Genomic DNA, 27294 nt, shown 5'->3' on the forward strand with positions numbered 1-27294 from the left:
CTTATAATACTTGGAATATTTATATCTTCAGCTGTTAAGCTAATATATATATACATATATACACTTATATATGTATATGTATATATATATATGTTAGTTATAGAGTCTTGTAAAGAGAACAATGTATTTAAATTAACATCAAAATAAAACTTCTGTTCAGTGAAATTTTTGCCATTAATTAATTAATTAGTTTATTTATTATTGGATACAGAGAGAAACTGAGAGAAGAGGGGGTTCGAGAGGCGAGACAGAGAGACACAACAGCTTGTGAAGCTTTCCCCTGACTGGTGGAGACCAGGGGCTTGAACGCAGGTCCCTGTGCACTGTAATGTGTGCGCTTAACCAGGTGTGCCATTACCTGGTCCCACATTTATAGAAAACCTAAAAAAGTGCTGAAAGACAAAGAATATTTTATTTTAAAAAGTATTGTGCCAGTTTTTATTTTATTTTACTTTTTCTGTCAGGATTTCTGAGCTAAAGGATCAGCAACTAAAGTCACACAATCATGGACCTAAAGGCTAGAATAGTGCAGATGAGGTGTTGGGAGGTATTCCCTGCAGGCTCTTGTGTACTTCTGCTTTCAGGTTCCAGACGCCAGCAAGATGCTGACCAGACTTCCCTGGACAGACGACCCCATCAATGTGTCCTGGAGCTCCGCTTCCCCAGAGCCCCACCCTACTAGGGAAAGAGAGAGGCAGACTGGGAGTATGGACCGACCAGTCAACGCCCATGTTCAGCGGGGAAGCAATTACAGAAACCAGACCTTCCACCCTCTGCAACCCACAACGACCCTGCATCCATACTCCCAGAGGGATAGAGAATGGGAAGGCTATCAGGGGAGGGGGTGGGATGTGGAGATCGGGTTATGGGAATTGTGCATAATTGTACTCCTCTTATTCTATGGTTTTGTTAATGTCTCCTTTCTTAAATAAAAAAAAATAAAAAATTAAAAAATAAATAATAAAAAAATAAAGTCACACAATAAAAATCTCTACTTCTGCAGCCATTTATCATACACAACTAAGATTCATCATAGAAGAGCTTACCTTTCTGTGACTTAATGTAAATACTATTTCTTCAAGTTCATAAAATGTGGGTGGAGTTGAGCTAATTGAGACTGAAATTATGGAAGATATGACTCTTTCCTCCTCTTCAGAATTATCGTCACTTTGAGGTTCCAATAAGAACTTATTGGATGATGAAAACAAGGGAGCGATGCTCTTATAATGTAAAAATGCAACTGCAACATGGCCTATCAATCGAATAAATACATTTAGATACATTATTATAAACATATAGCTAAAATTTTAAATTAAAAGTAACACTGAAAAATTATCATTTTTCTTTCTTCTAACAGAATCATGTATATTCCCAAGTACTAAAATGTGAATTTTAATAACTTCACATCTACAACATCATTAAACTATATTAAGGCATATTCTGTGATGAACCTGGTCATGGTCTACAGTACATTCTTTACACAGGTTATATTTTAGGGGACAAACAAACAAAAAAGTAAGTCAATTTATAGTTAAATTTTGATTAAAGAACCAAGGTTTGAAATATGTTCATTCCAAACATAAACATTTGATTTCTTGCTTAGTACTCAAATATGTGAGTTAGAAATCTATTGGGAATAACTCGTCACACATTTATAATATTAAGAAAGTCAAAGTTGAATGCATTTTGACATTTTAGCCCCAAGTCCACTGTAATATTTTCTATGTAAAACTAAAAACACAGGTATGCCTACTTGATGTAGAAAACTTATTGCCTTATGATGTGACAGCCATTTATCTGTGTCTCCTGATACACTTCTAATGCATACCAAATGGATGTCAGTACATAATCAAATAGTAAAAAGATAACCTGATCACTATCAATTATCATTTGACAGTTTTTCCTTATCCTGGACATTATATCTATTTTAATGGATCTCAATTTGGCTTGATATCTGTAGCAGCTTATTATCACTGATATATTAAATGAAAACTGAACATCTCGATCAGCTGTCTTTTAAAACTCCTGCTGTCACTCATTATTACTGCACTTCTAGCACTGCACTGTATCACCTACGCTAAATGTAAAAATTTATACTCAGAATTCAGCTGTGTTATCTATGGCTATGATCACACAAGTGGAAGTCATTACTAACATCAACACTTTAATTCTAAAAGTAAATTTGTCAGTAGTTAATAAGTGAGCAAGCCAAAGTGCATAAATGTTACTTCTTTCAATTCAATGATTAAAACACATATTTAAACATTCTGTAGTGTGCTAAGTTTTAGATACTTCACTTCAGAATTAAAACATTTACATTTGCTAACAAAGCCCCATGCAGTATCTCTTTTACCTTATAATGATTTGGTTCCCTTACAGTTCTGTTTCTTTCTAATGAAAATAATATCAAAATTGTGATGTTGATGTAAAACTACTGGGATAGAAGGAGTTATAGATTTTCCTCTATTAATTCCAAGTTCTAGTTTTGCCAGATATTGTCTCCCTACATTGAACTCTTTAGAGAATCCATTTTTCCAAATTGCTGTTTCATTTTCACTTAAGAATAATGAAAAAAACACTTTAGTAGAATTGCCCATACAGCTTTATTTTGTTACAAAATTACTATTCTAATCTTAAAAGCAATTTTTTTAAGCTTGGGCAGATTTCTTAACAGAAGTCTATTATCGTTTTTTTTTTCATAAAAATCATAGTTAAGATAACTGAAATCTGATATCAGTTTCACCCCCACCCCCATATTTCCTAATATTAATTCCATAAACAATGATAAAAGATTCTCTTGTACATCCATGTATTTCTCTTATTTTCTTAGCAATGACACTGTATAAATTTTAGCTAATGTGTGTATTTTATTCATGGATTTTGAGAGTAAGTGAAAAATCACATGTAGACACAGCTACATTTGATCGGTTGGTTAGACTTGCCCTTATTTTTAAGAGGCAACTTTTCAAAAACAAATTTTCTCTCTGCTTTGTCAAGAGATGATATTATCATTTCTTTCAAATGTCAGAGTTTGCATGCATGATCATTGAATGTAACAAAGTTACCATCCACTCAGTCTCTCTTCAAGATATTAATTCCAAGACAATTTCATCATCTGTCACTAAGATATTTTCAATTTTTCAATATCTCCACTTTTCATCCCTAAACATTATTCAAATTGACTTTAAAAATTCAGTAGACTAACACATTCTTTGGATTTGGTCCTAAATATTATGTGTACTTGGTTAATTAGAAAAATGATGCAATAGGGTAAGAGTCACAGGTTCAATGGCTGAGTTATTTTTTGCTTAATTTTATGGCCATCTGTTTCTTACTTTTGCATGAATTTGACAAAATCAGCGAAGAGGATGCAATTCTGGATATAAAAAAATTCCACATTCACTCCGTAAAAAAGTGTTTAAGATTTTTTTTTTTCTCAAAATAAGTGTGCAGTGTGTTTTTCTTAGCAATAAAGACAATACATTTTATAAAACAAACTGTAAAAGAGTATATGTGTTGGTGAATATATTTTTACTTGTATATATTATTACCCACATATTCTATGAGAAAGTATTATAAACAAAAATGCTACTATCAACAGATTTTTTTCTTTTCTTTTTTTTACTAATAGGGTAGATAAAAGGATATGTTAAAATAGTAGCTACTTGCTCCTCTGTAGGTTGGGTGACTAAGAATAATGGACTACTTTGTTAACAGGCTCTCACTTGGTGCTGGTTCTTTACTGTCTATTGATATGCATGGAAAGAAATACATATGTCTTCCTTCATAAAAATATTAATTTTCCTTTTAACCACAGCATTGCTTTGCTCTGGTTTATGGTGGTACTAGGGATTAAAGCTGGGACCTCAGAGCCTCAGGCATGATGAGTCTTTTTGCATAACCAGCATGCCACCACCTTGCTGAAAAGCCATGATGTCTTTGTGCCTTAGTTTTGCTGTCTATGAGCTGCAAAAACCTGTTAGTCCTAACAGTATTCTCTCATTTCCCTTTTTAAGAAAGCCAGCATTATTTTGGTTGAAGGATTTACTACATAAAGGTCAAGATTTGACAAATGGAGGCAAGTTCATAGCTAAACAAAAACTTTATTTTTAAACATTATCTTTATTTGTCTTCTTCATAGAATCGTAAATTCAATCTAATAGTGAAGAATATGAAGGATTGCTAGAGAAGGGATTTTAAAAAGGACTCTGTGTAAATCAGGAAAACCATCTATTTTCATTAGAATGTCAACGTTATCGACAGTTACTGAGGTTGGAGGCAAGAAAATACGTATCTGGATTCTGTCAGGCATTTATATCAAAATGAAAAAATTCAATACAAATACAGAAATTTTACATATAAACATCAAATATTTATATAAGAACCATTATATATACACAAGAGAAAAATCAAAGGTCTATTGTAAATCACTGATATTTGTAAACAGGATTATTAAAGTCTTACCTTCTGAATCATAAGCAGTTTTTGCCTTTGGAAATATCTTTATATAATTTCCATCTACATTCATATAGGGATGAACATGTTTTATGTGATGTGAATCAAAAACAAAAGCTCTGAGAACTGAAAGAACATGATGAAAATTATAAGTTCACAAATAATTTCAAGCAATAAATTTATTTAGCTAGAGAGAATTTATACAGTATTATGGTAATTCAATTCTGAGCAGTCTGAACATGTTTGCCTATTATAATTTATATGTTAAAATCTGTTACAAATTATTATTATTATTATTATTATTATTATTATTACTACTATAGCACTGCTCAACTCTTGGCTTATGCTGATGGTGGGTATTAAACCTAGGACTTTGATGCTTAGGCATGAAAGTCCTTTACCATAACAATTATTCTATCTCCTCAGCCCTTAACTTTAATTATTTATTATATAATTCATGGTTTAATTCAACTAATTTTCTTATTATATGCATCAATATTTACTTTGACCAAAGTACTAATCGGTACTGACTACTGATAGTGCAGAAAGTATCAAACCTAAGGCCTCTTTAATGCAAGTCTTATGCACTATCACTTTCTCCTAGGCCCTCATTTAATTTTGCTGAATGACATGAAGAATGAATTATAAACCATAATTATTAACAAAAAGACAATCACCTATGATGTTTCAGAGATTGATAATAACAATATAATCTATTATATGAATTAACTCCTTGAGCTATAATTCCTTACTTTGTATATTTCCATCTTTTGCATACCAGAACATTACAGAAAGGTAGAACTCCTCTATGTTTGTCACAATAATTGTCACATTAATTTTGAATAAGTAGTGAATCCTGATGAGGCAATGGTTTTTGTTACATTGGGTAGCTGAATATCATCCATAAAATATAGATGTGCAGAATAACTATTTCAGAAAATGTATTGTGTTTCCCCAAAAGAACATTATCAGCATGCTTACTTTGACCCAATAATTCGAATATTTCAAGTTTTAGGCAGGCCAAAGCTGTCTAATTTGCGATATTGCTGCTGAAAGGCAAAGGATTCTTTGAGAAATTTAAATTTACTACATCTAAAATATCTATTCATAATTTCATCGCTCAGGGTATATACTAAGAAGTCATAACACGGCAAGGGAGCAATATACTAGGAGAATAAATGCTAAAGAGTTTAATAATGGCGGATGGCTGAGATGTTAATGAGGCAATACGTATGTATTCATCCTTTTAAACCAGACTGAATTTATGCCGTTCTCCTAGCATATATCACCATTCCTTTCCTCATTGTTTAAAACTCCCAGTTTCATGAGAAGTATTGTATATAATTTCCTGCTCTTTTGGACTGACAACATAGCTCACCTGGGAAACTGCCAGCCTTGCCATGCCTAGCACTCAATTTTATATCTTGCCCTTACCATACTGGGAGAAACTTTGGTGCTGTGATGATTTTCCATCTGTCTCTCTGTTTCTCTCTATTAAAAAAAAAAAAAAAATGTCAGCCAGAGGGAGTCTGGTAGTAGCGCAGTAGGTTAAGCGCACGTGGCACAAAGCACAAGGACCTGAGTAAGGATCCCTGTTCCAGCCCCCAGCTCCCCACCTACAGGAGGTGGCTTCGCAAGCAGTGAAGCAGGTCGGCAGGTGTCTATCTTTCTTTCTTCCTCTCTGTCTTCCCCTCCTCTCTCCATTTCTCTCTGTCCTATCCAACAACAGCTATGACAACAAGGGCAACAAAATGGGAAAAATAGCCTCCAGGAGCAGTGCAGGCACTGAACCCCAGCAATTACCCTGGAGGCAAAAAAAAATGTCAGCCAGAAGCAGTAAAGCCTGGGGGTCAAAATGAAAGGGCGAGAGAGGGAGGGAGAGAGAGAAAGAGAGAGTGAGAGAGAGAAGGGAAGGAAGAAAGAAAAAACCCTCTCCCTTTGAGACTGTCTTGTTTCAAACACTATTTCCATTGACTTTTTCTTCTTACCAATATCACTTGAATTAGTATCAAACTGAGTGTTCTTTTGGAAGTTTTCAGATATCCGTAAGGTCACATGTTCCACAGTATCTATCAGTTTGATAAGTTGGGTTTTTCTATGATTCATAGATAACTTGTCCCAAACTAGCAGTGTATCTTTTTGAACGAAATTATTCACAGTTTTTACAAATTCCTATTTGAAAAGAAAAAAGTTTTTTGTAAACACTGGAATCTTCTACTGACCATAGATGTTAGAAAATATTTAAAATTCAATTAAAAATTACCCTCAAGATACTTACAGTGAGAGTTGAATTAGAAAGTATATCCTTGGCTGAATTAGTGGTATTCATACAACTTAATAATAATGATGATCCAGATAGTATTTCTGTATATGTTATTATGTCCATCGGTGAGAGATTCTTTGCTGAGTTTCTATAGACATCTTGCAATAAAGCCACAGGTTCTTTTATGTGTCTAATCTGAATGAAATGAGGCAGACAAAGGAAGACAATTACTACTGGGTCTTTTCAGAAGTTAAGCCTGTATTTATTTAGCCTGAGGTTGGTTTCCTTGTCTTATGCATTAATACCTTGTCAGACTAGACGTAAAGCATAACATGCAGTAATGTAGCCAGGGATTATGTAAACCAGGACTCTTGTCTCTCTGTCTCTCTCCTGCTCTATCTCCATCTCCCCTCTAAATTTCTCTCTCTATATATTTGACAAATAAATAACATATTAAAAATAGAAAGTAGTAGTGTTTAAAAAAGAAATAGAATGTTTATATTGATGGCTTTTTAAAATTAACCTTTAAGTAATATGTTATAGTACATTATTCAAACTATTTAATTATATTCAGTCAATGGAAAATATCTGTAATATGGTGAAATGGAAATTCTCTTCAGCGACTACTTATTTTAAGATTCATGTTTTCTATTGGATGAAAATAATTTTACGAGTGTCCTACATTGCTCTCTTTTACTTATTGCTCTTATTACTCCCTGTACATCAAGACTTTCACAATTCTACACACAAAGATCGATGATTATTATTACTGTGCTTAAAATGTTACAGTAGAAGGACTTTAATTGAAAATGAAGTGTTAGCAAACTGGTGCAGCCCCTTTATAGAAGACTGTATGGGGAGTTCTTAGACAAACAAAAATGGAATTACCTGATGATCCAGTAATACCACTGTCAGGCATTTACCGAACGGACACACACATGCTAATTTGAAGGAACATGTGTACCCTACGTTCTTAGCTGTATTATTCAGAGTGGAAGCAGCCTGAAAGCCTGTCAACAGGTGACTGACTAAAAAGATCTAGCTTGTTAACTCCATGGAGTACTAATTCTGCAATAAAAAAAAAAAAGCCATACTGTGTTCCTTTGGGACAAAATGGACAGAACTGGAGGTGACTGTGCCTTGTGAAAAAAAAGTGAAAAGATGAAAGACAATTACTGCATGGTTTCATTTATATATGGAATCTAGACAACTGATACACATGAACTTGCAAAACAAATGCACAAAAAATAAAAGCAAACAAGCTTCTAACACTTTGTGAGAACTATGGGCCTTATTTTCGGGAGATGGGAGCGTAAGGACACAGAACTTTGGTGGTGGGTGTGATGTGGAACTATATCTTTTGAACTTACAGTTTTGTAACCCACTACTAACTGCAAATGAAAAAGAATAAATTCAGTGAGTCTACTTACTTTTGTTAAAGCTTTATGAATAGATGCAGTAATACAGGCATTATCCAAAAAGCAGTCTTCATTCACATTTTCTGCAGAAAATAAAATTGATTTAGTTGATAATTTATTTGTAAGAGTTTAGTAAGATTCTTCAGCATTTTATTTTTTTATTTCCTAAAGTGTTTACGTTGATTCAATGGCTTTGCTCTCTTATTTGAACATTAAAGTATGCTCTTAAAAATGTGTTTAATTTAATATTCAAATTACGTCATTTAAATTCTCCATCATATTCATAATAGGATTTATTATTTATTTATATTGAACGAATTGTTTACTTTTAACAGAACACCGAACAGCTTTTGCTTATCTTGGTGCTGGGGACTGAATTTGAATTTTCAGAGCCTCAAGCATGAGTCTTTTTACATAAGCATTATGCTGTTTCCACACCCATCAAAATTATTATTGTGTTCACTAAAATATTTTCTGGAAAACAGAGGATTATTCCTCACTTATCTTTATTCCCAAGAACAGGCTATATTCATTACATCAAATATGTGGTCTATAGCATTCATTAAATGTAGCAGCATATTTCTTATATTTTAGGTAATAGAAGACAGGCACACTTTTTTTTTTTTAGAAAGATGTGGTTCTTTGTTACTTTGTAAGTATGAAGCATATACATTCTAGACTATGTTAGTAAGACATGCAATTTAATAAAATAATTTACCTTTACAGTAAGTACCATCACTAGCTGTGAAGTGTGATTTTCCGGTGGAAGTCTGATAACCTTCCTTGCAGGAACAGTTGTATCCACCCTCTACATTTTCACACACAGCATGATCACCACAGACAACAGATTCGCTGCACTCATCTATATCTGGAAATGTTTGAAAAGTTAACATTTTAAGTTAGTATTCAGACTGTTGCAACTTTTTTGGTAGAAACATTCCATGCAATTAGTGATTTTCCTATTAAATCTTACATAAAAGTAAGAGAAAAATCCTGTCATCTTGAAAATGGCAGGGCAAGCTTGGCTACAATAAAGTTAACTTTTGGGTGGTCCATCCATTTTGACAGTGTATGAAAAATGTTATTTGTGATAAAATTCTCAATTTTTAAAAATACTTTTATTTAATTACTATTGATTAGAGACAGATAAATTGAGAGGAGAGGGGAAGATAGAGAGACAGAAAGACATCTGCAGCACTGTTTCACCACTTCTGAAACCCTGCAGGTGAGGACCAGGGGCTTGAACCTGGATCCTTGCACACTGTAATGTGTACACTCAACCAGGTGTGCCACTACCTAGCCCTCCAAATTCTGATTTTTTTTTTAGATGATATGATTCATCAACAAAATTTTTAGAGGAGTTTTCATAATTGATCACATAAACTTGAGTACAATTTAAGACTCAATGAAAGAAGTACTTTTAAAATTCTTTGTTTTCTAGTATTAAACTAAGTTAATCATGATAGTTCAATTTGGCATAATTTGGAGGATTAATAGTATGTAGGCCAATTTATCTCTATATTTTCATTTCAAATGTAAGTTAACCTAAAATTAAAGATATAGCAGATTCAAATCCCTTAAATTTTCCAAAAAAAAGTGCTAATTTTGTTCAGGTTATACTTTATTATGCTTCTTAACACAGAACTATAGATAAGTAACAAATTTCAGCCGTATCAAAACCACAAATAAAATTCTAAATTAAAAAAAATACTAGATTTTAATTCATATAATAATATCCTTCCCTTGAGAGAGAGAGAGAGAGAGAAGAAGAGAAAGAGAAGACCATAGGATGGAAGCTTCATTTAATAAAATGAAGGACAGACTTGAACCTGAGTTGCACCAATGAGAAAAAATAATTTATATAGTTAATGAAAAGTTTTGCCTATACCAGTGAAATATGTTCTAAAATTATACAGCTTAAATATTATGGCAGCACAGGGAGTGATTCCAAGGAGCTAAAAATCCAGATCATTTCCTTCAACTAATAAAGTTTTTGTGTTCCAAGCCAAGTTCTAACATGTAAGAGACACTCTATATTTGGCAAATGAATAAATGTATAATCTTAAATACACAATGTGATTAGAAAAAAAAAACTAATGGAGCGGTACAATACTCCTTTCCATAAAAAGGGAAGTAATCAAATTCCAATTTAGAATATCATTTAGTTAGTTATCTCAAATGTAACTGCTCCCAGTTTCTCACTTCAAAATGCAATTAAAACAGAGAAGCACACACACACACACACACACACAACACACACACACACAACACGCACACACACAACACGCACACACACATTAAAACTCACACTACTAGAAACTGTAAATGACAATAAGACTGTTCAGATTCTTGAAAGCATTTTCTAATTAGTACGGTAGGTGATGGTATTAGAAATAAGATGACAACAGCTTATAACTGAACAGCAGCAGAAAACTCTGTGCTATTGCTCAGTGTACATATCCATAATCTGTAACACTGAGAAGTCTTAAGAGAACTGCTTTTTTAAAATTTATTTTATTTATTCCCTTTTGTTGCCCTTGTTGTTTTATTGTTGTAGTTATTATTGTTGTCATCGTTGTTGGATAGGACAGAGAGAAAGGGAGAGAAGAGGGGGAAGACAGAGATGGGGAGAGAAAGATAGACACCTGCAGACCTGCTTCACCACTTCTGAATTGAATCCTCTGTAAGTGGCGAGCCAGGGCTTGAACTGGGATCCTTACGTCGATCCTTGTGCTTTGTGCCAACTGCGCTTAACCTGCTGCACTACAGCTGGACTCCCTAGTGAACTGCTTTTAAAGAAGTTAGAATGCTGCCCTGACAACACCTGACTATTATTTACTCTCATAGTTACCTCCAATGATATATGGAGACAAAGACTGCAACTCTACATTATATAAATATACAAACAAATACACATAAAATTAAGTAGGGGTGAGCAATAATAATTAGCAAGTTAGCTTATTATGGAATATAGACAATCATCAGGAAAATCATTCCAATTAAGTTGAAGAAAATATGTCATGTAGGAGTGTGGGACTATGTGAAAGCTTGGTAGAGCTTAGGGGAGCTCTCCTATCCTTGGATGGAGGTCTGTAAAGAAACCCCACTTGTTAGCCTCTCTCCTTAGAGATGAGCCAAGACAGAAAAGTCTCCCAGACTCTGTTTCTCCTTATTAGACTCCAAAGCTCACAGAAAGCCTACAGGCCTCTCACATTTAGTTTCTCCCTGCTAGCAGCAGGCCAAATGGTTGCCTGCTTTAGTTCACACATCCACTATACCTTTTGATCACAAAGGAGAATACACTCTATCATACACCCCCAACACCAGACAGTGAAAAGCCCCCAAAATCTTATTTCCTTGTGCTCTTTGATATCTATGATTCACATCAAGCTTTGTTTTTCTTTTCTCTACCTCACCTTACTGGCTTAACCCCTATGCTTCTCTCAAATGCCTTTGGATAATTAAAATGCCTGCATTTTGGAGACTAATTGTTTTGACCTTCATGTATCACATCAATTTTGTCATACCAGCCCCTACCATAGGGGCAAGCTGACCTTTAAGAAACCTGCAATTTCTGGCATATTTGAAAAATGTTCTTTGTTTAATACTCTATATAAACCTATACCCTACCCCAAATAAAACAAGTGTTTGTACCCGAATACTCCCGAAGCCTCCTGTCTGAATCACATGGTCCCTGAGAGCCGGTGAGGGAGGTTTGGTTGTTTGCCCCTTGGCTGGATCCCCTCCACGGAAGTGCCAGCATAGGAGTACAGACTAGAGTTACTTTTCATAAAATTATTGGAGCAGAACTGAAGAATACGAGTATATTCTCTAGTCAACAATTTATTTGTTAACTCTTGTTCCAGCCACCAGATTCCAGATGGTCCCATGATGGCATTCAGACTTCCCTGGCCAGACAACCCCACCAATGTGTCCTGGAGCCTCAATTCCCCAGAGTCCCTCCCCACTAGGGAAATAGAGAGACAGGCTGGGTGAATGGATCAACCTGTCAATGCCCATGTTCATCGGGGAAGCAATTACAGAAGCCAGACCTTCCACCTTCTGCATCCCACAATGACTCTGGGTCCATACTCCCAGAGTGATAAAGAATCGGAAAGCTATCAGGGGAGGGGATAGGCTACGGACTTCTGGTGGTGGGAATCGTGTGGAATTGTATCCCTGGGATCCTATTGTTTTTGTCAGTGCTTCCTTTTTATAAATACATTTTTTTTTAAAAAAAGTTTATTCTATCCAAACAAGAAAAACATTTCAGGGGCCAGGCAGTGGTGCACCTGGTTAAGTGCTCCCATTATAGTGTGCTAGGACCTGGGTCCAAGCCCATGGTCCCCACCTATATGGAGAAAGTTTCATGAGTGGTGAAACAAAGCCACAGGGATCTCCCCCTCCAATCTCAATTTCTCTGTTTATATCCAATAATAAAAATAAATAAAACTATTTTAAAAATATTTCAAAGAAGGTATGTCCAGATGATGGTGTATCACAAAAAAGAACAATTTATTTCATAAATAGAAAACTATGGTCTTTGAATACACACATTTTATATCCTAGAATGCTTTCTCTGGCTAAAGGAGATGTTAATTTATTTTAATTCTGAAAATTTAAAGGTGCAAAAAAAAAAAAAGACAGTACCTAGTATTTTACAGCAAGATTCACCCTGACTTTTATAATTTCTTTCAAGGCATAATTAGTTTGGGAGTAGAACAACAACTATGTATTCTCCTTTACATAAATAAAGACACCATCAACTTTAAATTGAATTACCACCCTTCTTAATTTTGACCTTAAAATTAGCTTTTAGGACTTCCAGAGGTGTGGTTATGGAGTAATAGCATATTTTAAAGATAATTCTCTTTTTACAATAATGAAGAAAATGTATATAATGGTGATAGAATCATTTACTTGTTTTTCACATCAAAAATGTGTCTGTCTGTTGTGAATAAGGTTACATGTGTTTGTCATGCCTATAGTGAGCCACTCCAGTAGTATTTTATATATATTTTTTGCAAAACATAATATGATTGGTTTCCCTTTTGCAATTTTCATCAATAACAAAAAGTTCTATTGCTGCTTAATTCAGAGATTGCAGAAAAAAGATAAAATATCCAATTTCTAGAAGAAATTTGCAAAGACAAAATGGAATGTTAACATTTTTCAACAGGAATTATCAGAGGATCTAAGGCAATAAGTCACATAAAATTCCTAGCAGTAAACACTGCATTTTTTTAACTTCCTTTTTTTTTGTTTCATTACATTGTTAGGAAAAATAGTGATTTACATGACAGTTTTCATAGGAGCACAATTTCTCATATCCCCATGGTAGGTGTCCACAAACTACTCCCACCATCAACTGAAGTCTTCAACATTGTGTTTTGAGCAAACATTGCTTTTATCACATGATAAGCATAAAAAAATTGTAGATTTTACGTATCAGACCTTGGTATAATCATTTTAGTTTTGACAGCCTCACTTTCCCAATTTATAAAATGTGAACCTAGAACTAGGTTTCACATAAGATGGGCCACTGGACTGTTCTACGAAAGATCTGTTTTTAATGTAATTCAAGGAAAAGAAAAAGAATGGACCTAAGTCATACTCAAAGCCTACCATGGAAAAGTCACCCCATCAATGGAAAATGGTATTTAAAATAAAGTAAAAATAAAGAATTTGCTTGGGTCACCTGTTGCCCTAAATTGGATTTTTGCATTATTTGTTGATAAAGGAGTTTAATGACTGTAGTTGGCAGATATATCAGATTTAAGGATTATCTAAAACTTCAAATCAGAGCCAATATTCCACAAGATGATTCACTAATGTAGGAAAGGAATGGAATTATGGTTTTCTGCTCAGACCACCTCAGAACTATTTTAGTGCACAATAGAAATTACTACAAAGGGAGTCGGGCTGTAGCGCAACGGGTTAAGCGCAGGTGGCGCAAAGCACAAGGACTGGCATCAGGATCCAGGTTTGAACCCCGGCTCCCCACCTGCAGGGGAGTCGCTTCACAGGTGGTGAAGCAGGTCTACAGGTGTCTATCTTTCTCTCCTCCTCTCTGTCTTCCCCTCCTCTCTCCATTTCTCTCTGTCCTATCCAACAACGACAACAACAATAATAACTACAACAATAAAACAACAAGGGCAACAAAAGGGAATAAATAAATAAAATTAAAAAAAGATAAGTTAAAAAAAGAAATTACTACAAAACTGGAAAAAATGGTGAAAACAGTGGTGAAAAATAATATTTCTTTTCCTGAGAAAGAGTATTTTCATAAGACATCATGGGTAAAAAAAGATAGGTAGAAACTAAAGAACTCAGTAGTAGGTATTAGGTTTTAATATAACTGTGATCATTCCTTATTTCTTAAAAGAGCTAAGAAAAGAATTAGCCAAAAACTTGGGACCAGTTCATAGTATTTCAATAATAAATGAGTTTTCGGAGGAAAAGTCAAATTATAAATGAATTATACTTCCCAACATAAATATTGGCGGTTTTGTGTTTAAGTAGATTCAGGTTTTTTTTCTTTTTTTTTTTTTTTTCTGTTAAACTACTTCTTTACATGAAAAGAACACAAATATCTGGAGAAATTCACAGTCCTATATGTTTGGGACATACTGAAAGTAAACACTATCAGATGAAAAGACAGTTGTCTTCTGACTACTAGAGGGAATAGATAGCATAGTTAAAATTAAAATCTGGTGATTAAGTTGTTACAAGGTAGGTTACTAATTGGAACATTTCTAAAGCTTAGAGAGAGCTACATAATTAGAAGCTAAGTATTGAAGAGGAAGCCCACATATAACATTGTAGAAATGTTGAGGGACAGGAAATGGGAGTGGTGACAGGTGTGGTTGAGAAAGGTGAAGAAGGCCAAACTTGGATAGTATAAACTAAACTTGTGGGTGTGGTTTGCTCTCTGCCTAGTTGAGTGCCCCTCAACATGTAAGAACTCTGGGTCTCTCCCTCTCCCTCTCCCTCTCCCTCTCCCTCGCCCCCCTCCCCCTCCCCCTCCCCCTCTCTCTTTCCCCCTCTCCCTCCCCCTCTCCCTCTCCCTCTCCCTCTCTCTCTCCTCCCTCTCCCTCTCCTCCCTCTCTCTCTCCTCCCTTTCCCTCTCCCTCTCCCTCTCCTCCCTCTCCCTCTCCTCCCTCTCCCTCTCCTCCCTCTCCCTATCCTCCCTCTCTCTCTCCCTCTCCTCCCTCTCCCTCTCCCACTCCCTCTCCCACTCCCTCTCCTCCCTCTCCCTCCCCTCCCTCTCCTCCCTCTCCTCCCTCTCCTCCCTCTCCTCCCTCTCCCTCTCCCTCTCTCTCTGCCTAACATTTGAATGTTCTAAGTTTTCTTGAATAAAGTTTAAAATTCCTGAAAATCAAGCTCTCTCCTCAATTCTTTGTTAAGGTTATGCATGATGGGAGTCAGGTGGTAGCACAGCAGGTTAAGCATAGGTGGTGCAAAGCACAAGGACAGGTGTAAGATCCTGGGGCTAGAGTCTCTTCACAGGTGGTGAAGCAGGTCTGCAGGTGTCTTTCTTCCTCTCCTCTCTCTATTTCTCTCTGTCTTATCCAACAATGATGACATCAATAACAACAACAACAACAATAACTACAACAATAAAACAACAAGGGCAACAAAAAGGAATAAATAAATAAATAAATAAATAAATAAATATAAAAAAAGATTATTAGTGACAAACTTTTTAAAGGTTGGGGGAAGAAACTTAGCTGATCACCCCCCTTCCAATATAGTAATAGTAGCAAGAAGAATGTAGGCTTGAGAAGTATTACTGATCTGATGTGATTCTGGTGGTATAACCATAGTTATTTCCTTAATAGATTCTGTTGTTACATTCCAATGTTATTCTCAGCTAATTCTTAAGACGTGCTATTATTTTTTCATGTTTTAAAACTTTTGTGCCCTTTCAAATTTTGATTCACTACTTTTTCATGACTGAGATTAATGTTTGGGATTTCAGTGATCCAGTCAGTAAAGTTGGTTGTAGAAATAACAGTGAATTTTTTTGTATAGTACAATGATTCTAGCCCTCCCTTTATCATAAAGGTGTTATTCTACAGCACTGGTCCTTCACTTGATTATAACATGCAGAGAAAAAATTATTCCCTGTTCACACAGTGGAATAAATATTCAGGGTCACAAGTACATGAAACAAAATGATATAATTGACAGACTTTCACTGATAATTTCCTTTGCACACTAAGCCTTAACCTATTCTTTTAAAAGTTTCATTAGGGAGCCAATAAAATGATTTAGTGTAATGTAGATACATTCAGATGCTTCACATTTATCTACCAATGTAAATTAAAAACATCACATTAACCCCAAAAAGAATTTTAGTCTGTACTCTCAGTAGGATAGAAATTATAGGGGAAAGATGAGCAGAGGACTCTGAACTCCAACTCCATCAGGACCCACAAAGAGATGAGGAAAAAGGCATTTGGATTTTGTAATAGGTTTTTGTGTGACTTGGAAAGGAAGAAAAGATGGGACCACTGGGAAAAAAAAGATAAATATATAAAAATGTAGACAGGTAGTTGTAGAGATAATAGTTAATCTATATTTGTAACTGGGAGAACTGCTGTAGCTTACAATGGAGGGAATGGAGATATAGAACTTTGGTGGTGAGAACTGTGCAAGGATGAACCCTTGTTATCTTGCAATATTTTAAATCAATATTAAATGACTAATAAAATTCAAACAAAACAAAACAAAAAAAGCACATTAGTCCTGTCTGTGTTGTAAATTAACTCTTGAATTCTATATCCACGTGCATTCAGGTAACATCCTTTATCACTCATTTCATCTATTATTTCTAAAGTTTCAATCATACTTAATTACGTTCACTGTTAATGAATTATATAAATTTTAGAGGCCGGCTCAGATGATATGTAAATTACATTCAAAATGAAAATCTTTGGCTCCAGAGTCTCTGTAGGGGAATCAAAACCTGCTACTTCAAAATATGCTTTGGGTAAAAGTATAATTTCATGGGAGAGATGCTAAAGATAGAAGGAAGGTCACTTTAGAAAATAGTATTTCTGTGCACACCTCTTTTTAAGGGTGTCTCTCTGGAAGAGAAAATATGTTGATCAAAGTTTCATTCTGCATGCCTTTGTTTTACTATGCCATATGTGTGGACCTCCATAACTAGCCTTAGCTATGTTTCTTCCTAACAGTCTTGGTTCTTGTTAATTTTTCCTAGAGAAGTTTTCTGAGCCTTATTCATATGTGACTCAGTTTTATCCTATGTTTCAACCATATATAAAGAGTTATACTTGCTATTTATAAACAGAGAATCAGAACATTGCTCTGGTACATATGATGCTAGGAGTTCAAATGGGGAGGTAATACAAGATCAGTGTTCTAGCTAGCCACTGTAGCACTGAACCATTAATAAATGATTTTTATTATAAACCTGCTGCTTAATTTTTTTATCTCTGAATAATCAAGAGGGCTACAGGATGATGCTTTATTTGCACCCCAATATCTCTGAAAATTATTCATTTTCTCAAAGTTTCTAGATAATTTCTCTTTGCTTAGTGTGTAATCTAAATTACGTAGAATCTGATAACTAGAATTCATGACCAAATTAGTAATGCATTTTTAATAATTTCTGGATATAATCTTTAGAATCAGAATAGCATTTCTTATAGAAATAAAATTGAAATTATTATGCCTACAGGTGACATTTTAGTAAACATGAGATCATTTTCTAAATAGACTACTGTTCACTCAAGAAAGCATAATATAGAACTTAAGTATGATTAACTTTCAACAGGCAAAAATGAAAACATTAGGACCTTTTGTTGTGTTTTTTACAAATAATGCCTCTCTGAACATTTTCTTTAAAAAGTAGAGCTTTAGGGAGTCGAGCAGTAGCGCAGCGGGTTAAGCGCAAGTGGCACAAAGTGCAAGGACCAGCATAAGGATCCCAGTTGGAGCCCAACTCCCCACCTGCAGGGGAGTCACTTCACAGGCACTGAAGCAGGTCTGCAGGTATCTATCTTTCTCTCCACCTCTGTCTTCTCTTTTCTCCATTTCTTTCTGTCCTATCTAACAACAATAATAACTACAACAATAAAACAAGGCCAACAAAAGGAAATAAATAAATAAATAAATAAATAAATAAATATTTTTTAAAGTAGAGCTTTACTCCTAGTGTATATTTATAAAAATCTCTAATAGATCCCTCTATCCACCATCACTGGTCACTTCCATCAGGAATATTATTAGAAATCATCTTGTGGGCCTCTCTAGGGCCTTGCCCTCATTATAAAGTGGCAGTGGTAGGGACTGCCCCATTCTCCAAAAAGAGACTGGTTATCCTACACTGCCACTCAAGGAAGACTGGTCCTGAAATGAGAGCAACCTAGAATGTTCTCAACTGTGATCATTTACTGTGAGCTCAGACTGACAGGGACTCAGAGGTTATACAGGCTTCTGCACTAAATCTGAATATAGATGAGCCCTGGGTCTGATCAATGGGATAAACAGTTAACTGTATTTAATTACTTTGTTCAAGTTAGGGAGCCCTAATCTCTCTGCCCTAATCCAGCCTTCTAACCCTCTTCTCAACTCTGCTACCATCTTCCCAGATAATATTTTTAGTTTTCTTTCATGTCTGTTGTAAAGCTTAAACAAAATTTACTAAACTCATGGACCTCTAGGAATATACCTGAAATAGACTTCTAGCTTCTTTACATCCTAAAATCCCTATTCTCATCTGTTCTATTCCTACCTTCTGGTTCCTGCGTATTAAGCATATTATCCTGGTTTATATGCCACTATGATTCCATTCAATGTATCTTGGAACCTCTCTTCTCCAGAGCCCTACTGCACTCGGGAAAGACAGAATCAGGTTAGGGCTATGGATCAACCTGCCAACGCCCAAGTCTAACAGAAACAGAAGCCCTAACTCCCGCCTTATGCATCCCCCAAAAATATTGACCATGTTCCCATACAAGATAAATGTTAGGGGAAGATGACTAGAGTACTCTTAAAACCAATTTCTTGACGGGGTGGGGTGGGTTCAGTATTTCGTGAGACAAATGGTAAATTTTATGTGTCAGTATATTATTTTAAAGAGTATTCTATATCTCCGAGCTCCATAATTATTATGTAAGATGTCTGATTTTCTCAACATTATTTTCTTATATCATTGGATAAGTATTATACAACATTTGATAAGTAAATCAATTAGTGATAATTCTAAAATATTTAATAGTGTGCAATCAAGGACTAGTGAAATTTTGTTCAGCTATTATTTAATTTCTCCTGGTAATAAATGATAAGAAATGATGCGATTTTTAGTTAGATAACTGAACTTACCAATGCAGGTCGTTCCATCATTGGTGACAAACTTGTCTTGGTTATTGCTGGATCGAAAACCAGATACACACATACAGTAATAACTTCCTACAGTGTTGCTGCAGTTGGCATTTTCTCCACAGGACTGGGTTAAGTTTCCACATTCATTATCATCTGTGTGGATACATTGATTTAAAGCATTATTTTCCCTTTAAAAAATGTTTCATTTATCTTAATGAAAGAAATACACAGAAAAAGAAAGGCAGAAAGAAAAAGAGAGGGAGAGAACAGGAGAAAGAAAGAGCCCTGCTCAGTTGTGACATGGTTGTACTAGTGACTGAACCTAGGACTTCAGAACCTCAAGCATAAAAAGTTATTTGCAGACTATTATGTTATTTCCCCAGTGGTACTCCCAGGGTGCTGGGGCTAGTGAACAGTCTACACAAATGGCAAAGACTGTACCTGTCCACTGAATTATCTCTCAAATCTAGAAAAGCAGTTTCTATTTGTTGTTTTCTTCTTTCTTTCTCTTTGTTTATCTCTTTCTTCCTTCCTTCCTTCCTTCCTTCCTTCCTTCCTTCCTTCCTTCCTTCCTTCCTTCCTTCCTTCCTTTCTTTTCTTTCTTTCTTTCTTTCTTTCTTTCTTTCTTTCTCTTTCTTTCTTTCTTTCTTTCTTTCTTTCTTTTTCTTTCTTTCTTTCTTTCTTTCTTTGTTTCATTCTTTCCAGAGGACTGTAGCTCTGGTTTAAGGGATTGAACCTGAGGCTTTGAAGCCTCTGAGTTGACTTTTTCAATATGGACAGAGACAGAGAAGCAGAAGCAGAAAGCAGAGAAGGAAACATACCATAAGACTGAATCTTTCTCTTATGGTATGGTGAGGGTTTGGACTCAAGTGTGGACTTTGCTTATAACTGAGTATGCTCATTATCCTGGTGATTTATCTTGCTGATTGCAAAGTAAGATCTGACATACAACAACCCACATAAATCAACTGATAGAAATACCGACAAGAAGGTTAACATAATTTTGAAGTTATTATAATTTCCTTAATAAATATCAATGAATTTAAGTGTATTAATACCACTTACCCTTTCATTGTACAACCATTATTTTTATATCAGTTTTGATACTTTAGTATTGTATATCTGATGTTCAATAAATATATATATATATATATATATATATATATATATATATATATATATATATATGGCATTGCCTTTGCATTCCAGAACCCGGTATCTACATGAGATAACAGAAATCTAACAAAAAAAGGACAATAAAGTATGAATGTTGAGGAAGAAGACTGCTAGTGTAGTTAAAATTAATAGACATACTCATCCTACTTGTGTGAGTAAAGAGGTTAGAAAATAATACCATGGTGAAGTCATGTATGGTACAGTCAATCCAAAACATGGGATTTTCAAAGTACACCAAGCTCCCAAATAACTTGGTTATAATAATAATTATCTATTGTCTTCTTCAACTCTAAGACAGCAAGGAACTTTCTCCATCCTCTTTAAAAATCTGTATTTCTCCCAGTCCTGGAACCTCTGGAATTTTGCTTATATTTTTCCTCTTGACCCCATACCCTATGATACTACCTCTTGCCGACCTCAAGTAAATCAGTGCAACCAGTGCCACCATACTAAGCTTCACTTTAGACTGTATCTAGAGATATCTGAGATGTCAACTTTCCAAATCAAATAATCTGCCACCAAGTTGCAGACACTACTACAATGCCACCCTGACTTCCCTGGGAAGATGGCTTTACCAATGTGTCCCGAAGTCTCACCTCTCCAGAACCCTACCCCACTAGGTAAAAAGAAACAAGCTGGGGGTATGGATTGACCTGCTAGCATCCATGTTAAGAGGAGAAGCAATTACAGGAAACAGACCTTCCACCTTCTGCAACCCATAGAGAATTTTGGCCCATACTCCCAGAGAGAGATAAAGAATGGGAAAGCTTCCAATGGAGGGGATGAATATGGAACTCTGGTGGTGAGGATTGTGTAGACTTGTACCACTGTTATCTTACAGTCTTGCTAATAATTATTAAATCTATTAAATCACTAATAAAAATTTTTTAAAAAATATTGTATTTTCTTAAAAGATAAAGTCTTCCTGCATCATTATTTTTATAATTCATTTGGATATAACCATATATATATATATATATATATATATATATATATATATATATATATATATATATATGGTTTTGTGGATAGAAAATGAAGCAATGTAATTAATGCCTTTTAATCTGCCACTTAGGTAAGGTAGTTTTCTACCTTATACCTTACAGAGGATCTCCTTTTAAGTCATGATTGACATGATTGTCTGGCTGACATAATTGCTACTATTTTTGAAGGTCCCCAGTAAACCAGGCATCATATATATCACTTCATATACATTTTTGACATGCAATTTTGACCCTCATATTGATGCTGTAAGGTAGATAATATTTCCACTTTGCAAATAAGGGAGTTGAAATATGAAATGTTGAATTACTTATCCCAAAGGCACATAGCTAGTAAGTGACAAAGTTTGACTCAAAATTTGGGTACGCTGAATGTCAAGTCAATCTCATTATTCTTAAATTCTGCATTATAAAACAGTTCATAGAAGCAAGAACTATCATTTATCTGTGTTTATCATGTGCTAGTCAATGTGATAGAAAGATCGTGATAAAATCGAAAGAACATTGTGACTACGTGTAAAGATTGTCAAAGGATTAAAAGAGTTGATCAGCTGACAATGCTTAGAGGACTGCCTAGATGTGGTAAATACTAGACAGAGGTATGCTAGTATTATTATTCAAAGATATTGTTATTTAGGTTAATAGAAATGGGATCTTTAAAATATTTATTTATTTACTTTATAGAGACAGAAACTGAGAAGTAAGAGATAATAGAGAGGGAGGGAGAAAGAGACATACATAAAGAACTGCTTCACTGCTTGTGAAGCTTCCCTGTTACTATGAGGACTGGGGACTTGAAACTGGGTCTTTGTGCATGGGACCACATACACTTTACCAGGTGTTCTGCAGTCCAGACCTCAGAAACATGATCTCACTTCTTCTTCTTCTAGCGTTTGCCCTTCTTCCGTAGCCAGTCAACAGCGTTAGGTTGAAAGCTGTCAGGAGCTGCTTGTTGCTGGCTTTGAAAGTGACTATACTTTGCTTACACTCCTAACACCAACCTGGTCTTTACCATGTTAAGTAAGATCTTTCTTAATTGTGATATACCTCCTTTCTAAAAAGAAATATGCATCTGAAGTCTGGGGACCAGTTTAAATCACTCACCCTTCATATATATATAAACTAATAAAGATAATATAAAAAAATCTATAATGGATTTTGGGTGATGATGATATGTCAATGCAGGGTCATTCATTGTAATAAATGTAGCTTTTTGGTGTAGAAAAAAATAGAAGAATTTAGGGCAGTAGAAATGACACAAAAGTTATTCACAAACTCTTATGCCTGAAGCTCCAATCTCCCAGGTTGAATGCCCCACACCACTATAAGCCAGAGCTGAGAAGAGCTCTGGTAAATAATAATAATAATAACAATAATAATAATAATAATAAAGTCTATGATGTAAACTTATCATTGTTTCAGAGATCTATATTAGCATTGAGATTTCACAACTATATTAAATAATGTTAATTGCTTATATGTTTTTAATAATTTCAGTAATTTAATGTGAATATCATTATTCTTTTAAATGATACTGAAAATAAAAAAGGGCATTTTCAATGCTATTATTCACATCTGTTGAGGCACCACTTTAAAGTTAATTCAGATGATATAGAATATGCACTTGAGTGTATGGCTTAAATAGCACCATGATAATAATTTTTAAAAATAAGAACTAGACCGGGAGTCGGGCTGTAGCGCAGAGGGTTAAGCGCAGGTGGTGCTAAGCTCAAGGACCGGTGTCAGGATCCCGGTTCGAGCCCCCGGCTCCCCACCTGCAGGCAGGTCCCTTCACAGGCGTGAAGCAGGTCTGCAGGTGTCTGTCTTTCTCTCCCCCTCTCTGTCTTCCCCTCCTCTCTCCATTTCTCTCTGTCCTATCCAACAACAACGACATCAATAATAACTACAACAATAAAACAACAAGGGCAACAAAAATAAAAAAAAAATAAAAATAAAAAAAGATAAGAACTAGACCATGTTCTTAAAAGCTACCTAAAACATCAATAAAATAGTTAACTCCATTTTATAACATGTGAAATACACAATTTACTAATAATATCTACAAACAGAATTTCAAGTATTTGAGGCATAAGTATTTCTTAAAATTATTATTAAGTCCACCCAGATTTAAAGCTTGCCCTGACCACATTGGAGGAAGCTTCTGTGCTGTAGTAACTATCTCGTTCCCTTTCTATTGGAAATAAAAGTTGCTTGTAGTAGAGGAGACCCAGTGATAACAACAACAAAAGAAGTGTATGAATTCTAAAGTTCAACAAATCAAGATCTTCATTATTCAGGGAATGTCTTTCGTTCGGCTTAGTCCTAGGGTGAGACTACATGAGTTTAGGTGAGACCTGCTTTCTAGACCAGAAGCTGACCTGCCTCTAAAATAAAGGAGACAAGAACTATCTAGTATGTCTGTCCTTTTTGTTATACTACCACTTGATTCGTTTGATGAAAAAAAAAATTCAAAAGCAAAATCAAGACTGGCACAAAGCAGTTAATGTATTTTCCTTATTGTTTAGTGCGAAAGTAAGACATCACATGTCAGATACGATCCTTCCTAGCCAACTGAATCCACATGGATCCCAGTCACTTTCAAAGCCAGCAACAAGCAGCTCCTGACAGCTTTCAACCTGACGCTGCTGACTGGCTACGCAAGAAGGGCAAACGCTAGAAGAAGAAGAAGAAGATATTTTCATGTTATAGCCTCAAGTCTATCTTCTTTTTAAAATTTTTATTACATTTATTTATTTATTTATTGGATAGAGACAGTCAGAAATAGAGAAGGATGGGGTGATAGGAAAAGAGAAAGATAAAGGCACCTGCTACCCTGCTTCACCACTCGTGAAGCTTTCCTCCCCTGCAGGTGGGGACCAGGGGGCTCGAACCATGGTCCTTGTGCATTGTAAAGTGTATGCTCAAGCAGGTGCACCACCACCTGGCACCTTCAAGTCTATTTTCACTGTTCTACCAAAGACACCTTTCTGACAGTTGTGCATTCTTATCTTTTCATCCCCTCAAAAATTCTAATGGCCAGCATGTGATTTCATCTTCTATTGAACAGCAAGGGTATTTTGAGTTTTCTCTTAAGAATGCAAAAAAGCATGAAGAAAGCCTGAGCTGTTAAAAGAAGACCACTTGGTTTGATACCAGCAACCAAATAAAAGATTTGTGGTGCTGGTGATACTAAAACTTATACCTAGAGGACATTGTCACCTATTTTATTTAACAAGCATAGTTTTGAAGCAATGTGCTTAACCTTAACATTTGACCAAGTGTTTTTCATCCCTAAATTAAAACAGAAGCAGGTTAGAGAAACTGAGGAAATTTGCTAAAAAAAACAACAACAAAAAAAAACAGCAATATGATAGAATAAAATAATTAGCAATGGTCTTATAGAAATGATTGAAATAAGGGGCCAGGTGGTGGTACATCTGTTTGAGTACACGTTACAATGCACAAGGAATTGGGCTTAAGCCCTCAGTCTCCACGTGCAGGGGAAAAGCTTCATGAGTGGTGAAGCAAACTTGCAGGTGTCTCTCGGTCACTTTCCTCTATATCCTCCTTCCTCTCAATTTCTGGCTGTTTCAATCAAATAAAGATTACAAAGAGAGAATCGGGTGGTAGTGCAGAGGGTTAAGCGCACATAGTGTGAAGCACAAGGACCAGCATAAGGATCCATGTTAGAGCCCCCAGCTCCCCACCTGTGGTGGAGTCACTTCACAGGTGGTGAAGCAGGTCTGCAGGTGTCTCTCTTTCTCTCCTCCCTCTCTGCCTTCCCCTCCTCTCTCCATTTCTCTCTCTGCTATCTAACAATGAAGAAATCTATAACAACAACAACAATAGCTATAACAACAATAAAATCATCAAGGCCAACAAAAGGGAAAATAAATAAAATAAAGATAAAAATAAATGATTGTGATAACATTAGCATGTGTATTTAATATTTATTTTGTATACTGAGATATATGACGCTACATGTATGTATCTTCTCAAATGACAAATATATGTCTCTATATATTGATATATTTTAAAGTTAATTTATTCATTAAAATTAACAAAATAGCTTACACACTACAAGCATAAGCATCTAAATCAAGTTTAAAAATATTCCACACACATAGTCTTGATTCATTCAGTTACTCAAACATTTATGGAGTTTCCCAGTTCCCAAATGTGAAAATGTCTATACTGGGAAATAAGGAAAAATTAATCAAAAAGTTAGGAATCTCAGCCATGCTGCTGAAGTTCACACTTTAAAGGAAGTTAACATAGGAACAATAATCAAGTTCTTATTAAAGTAAAATTTTCAATCTTTATCTCAAAATTTGACTCCCGTTGTAGAATACTGAGAGAGGTTTATATTAACTTTAAAAGAACTTGTGCTCTCAGATCACTTATTGGTTACATAGAGAATGATGAAGATTTATCCCTTGTGGCTTATAGCTGCAAAAAAAATGATATGCGAAAATATAGAGGAAATAGACTCACTATACCTGAGGTTTGGTCAGAGTCCAGGGCTACTTTATATCACCTGATTACTGTTTCTAAAAATAAGTTAAAAGTTAAGATATCAATAAATTATTGACTACATCATATTTTTAGTAGTCTTGGGTAACATAATAAGTAGAAAAAAACAAATAATGGCACTGCTTTTTGTGTTTTCCTTATGTGATTTTGTGCACTTGATCTCAAACTTCTTATCAAGAATTTGCAAATATTTCTTATCTTCTAGTCTTCTGGAACTGATACACAATGAGGATGAATTCCCTATGGTCTGAATCAAATCTTGTTCCATAAAATAACACTTATTTAAAAATAACCTCCTCTCTTCTCTCAAGATAGTAGAAATGGGCAGGAAATTATTTTTCTGAAGTAATATGTAAATATGAATTCTATAAATAGACTCAAACTTTCCAATGTCTAGGTTCTTGATGATTAACTTTCAAGGAGAAAGTTTCCTGGGGTGGGTATAATATAGGAAAATATATGTCTACTGCTTTTGTACTTTTATTCCTAAAGATCAAGACAATTTCTTAGTTATGTAATCCACTCTCTGTACTTCTATGTTTCATTCTTCTTGTGGAACATAAAATACATATTTAGGTTAAGATGTTACTTTAAAAATATTACAGTGAAACTTCTTGGCTTTAATATTATTTTATTATTTATTTATTTTGGATGAAAGCAGAGAGAAATTGAGGGTGAAAGAGAAAATAAAGAATGAAGGACAGAGAGAGAGAAAGAGAAAGAGAGAGAAAGAGAGAGAGAGATGAAGAGAGAGAAACTTGCAGCACTGTTTCACCACTCAGAAAGCTTCTCCTAGCCTCATGTAGGGACCAGGGACTTGAACAGTTCCTTGAGCATTATAATGTATGCACTCAACCAGGTGTGCTCTCATCCATCCCCTGCAAATAATGTCTGAAAATATCAAGGCATGCTAATAAAGAGAAATATTTCTACTAGCAACAAATCTTAATTGCTCATTCTGAATTGAGCAGTACAAGAACAAAAGCACATATATGTTGGGTAGTTGCCACCTCCCCCTGGCTTCTGCTTAACCATATGCCTATATAAGGATTTTACTGATCCAAAGCTTTGGTCTATTTACATAAATCACTTTTAC

General features: G+C 35.1%; 1 protein-coding gene across 2 annotated transcripts in view; it reads right to left on the minus strand.

Annotated features, from left to right (window-relative positions):
* Positions 1–27294, minus strand: part of ADGRL4 (adhesion G protein-coupled receptor L4) — a 112841-nt gene that overhangs the window by 30851 nt on the left and 54696 nt on the right. For both annotated transcript variants that reach the window (XM_060202228.1, XM_016191325.2), the window contains exons 3-9: positions 19489–19641; positions 8855–9004; positions 8149–8219; positions 6734–6913; positions 6444–6627; positions 4465–4581; positions 1047–1252 (exon numbers count right to left, since the gene is read on the minus strand). In XM_060202228.1, the coding sequence (XP_060058211.1) occupies positions 1047–1252; positions 4465–4581; positions 6444–6627; positions 6734–6913; positions 8149–8219; positions 8855–9004; positions 19489–19641 (1061 nt within the window). The remainder of the gene's footprint in view (positions 1–1046; positions 1253–4464; positions 4582–6443; positions 6628–6733; positions 6914–8148; positions 8220–8854; positions 9005–19488; positions 19642–27294) is intronic.

The sequence above is a fragment of the Erinaceus europaeus genome, chromosome 11 (assembly GCF_950295315.1).
Source record: "Erinaceus europaeus chromosome 11, mEriEur2.1, whole genome shotgun sequence".
Lineage (NCBI taxonomy): Eukaryota > Metazoa > Chordata > Mammalia > Eulipotyphla > Erinaceidae > Erinaceus > Erinaceus europaeus.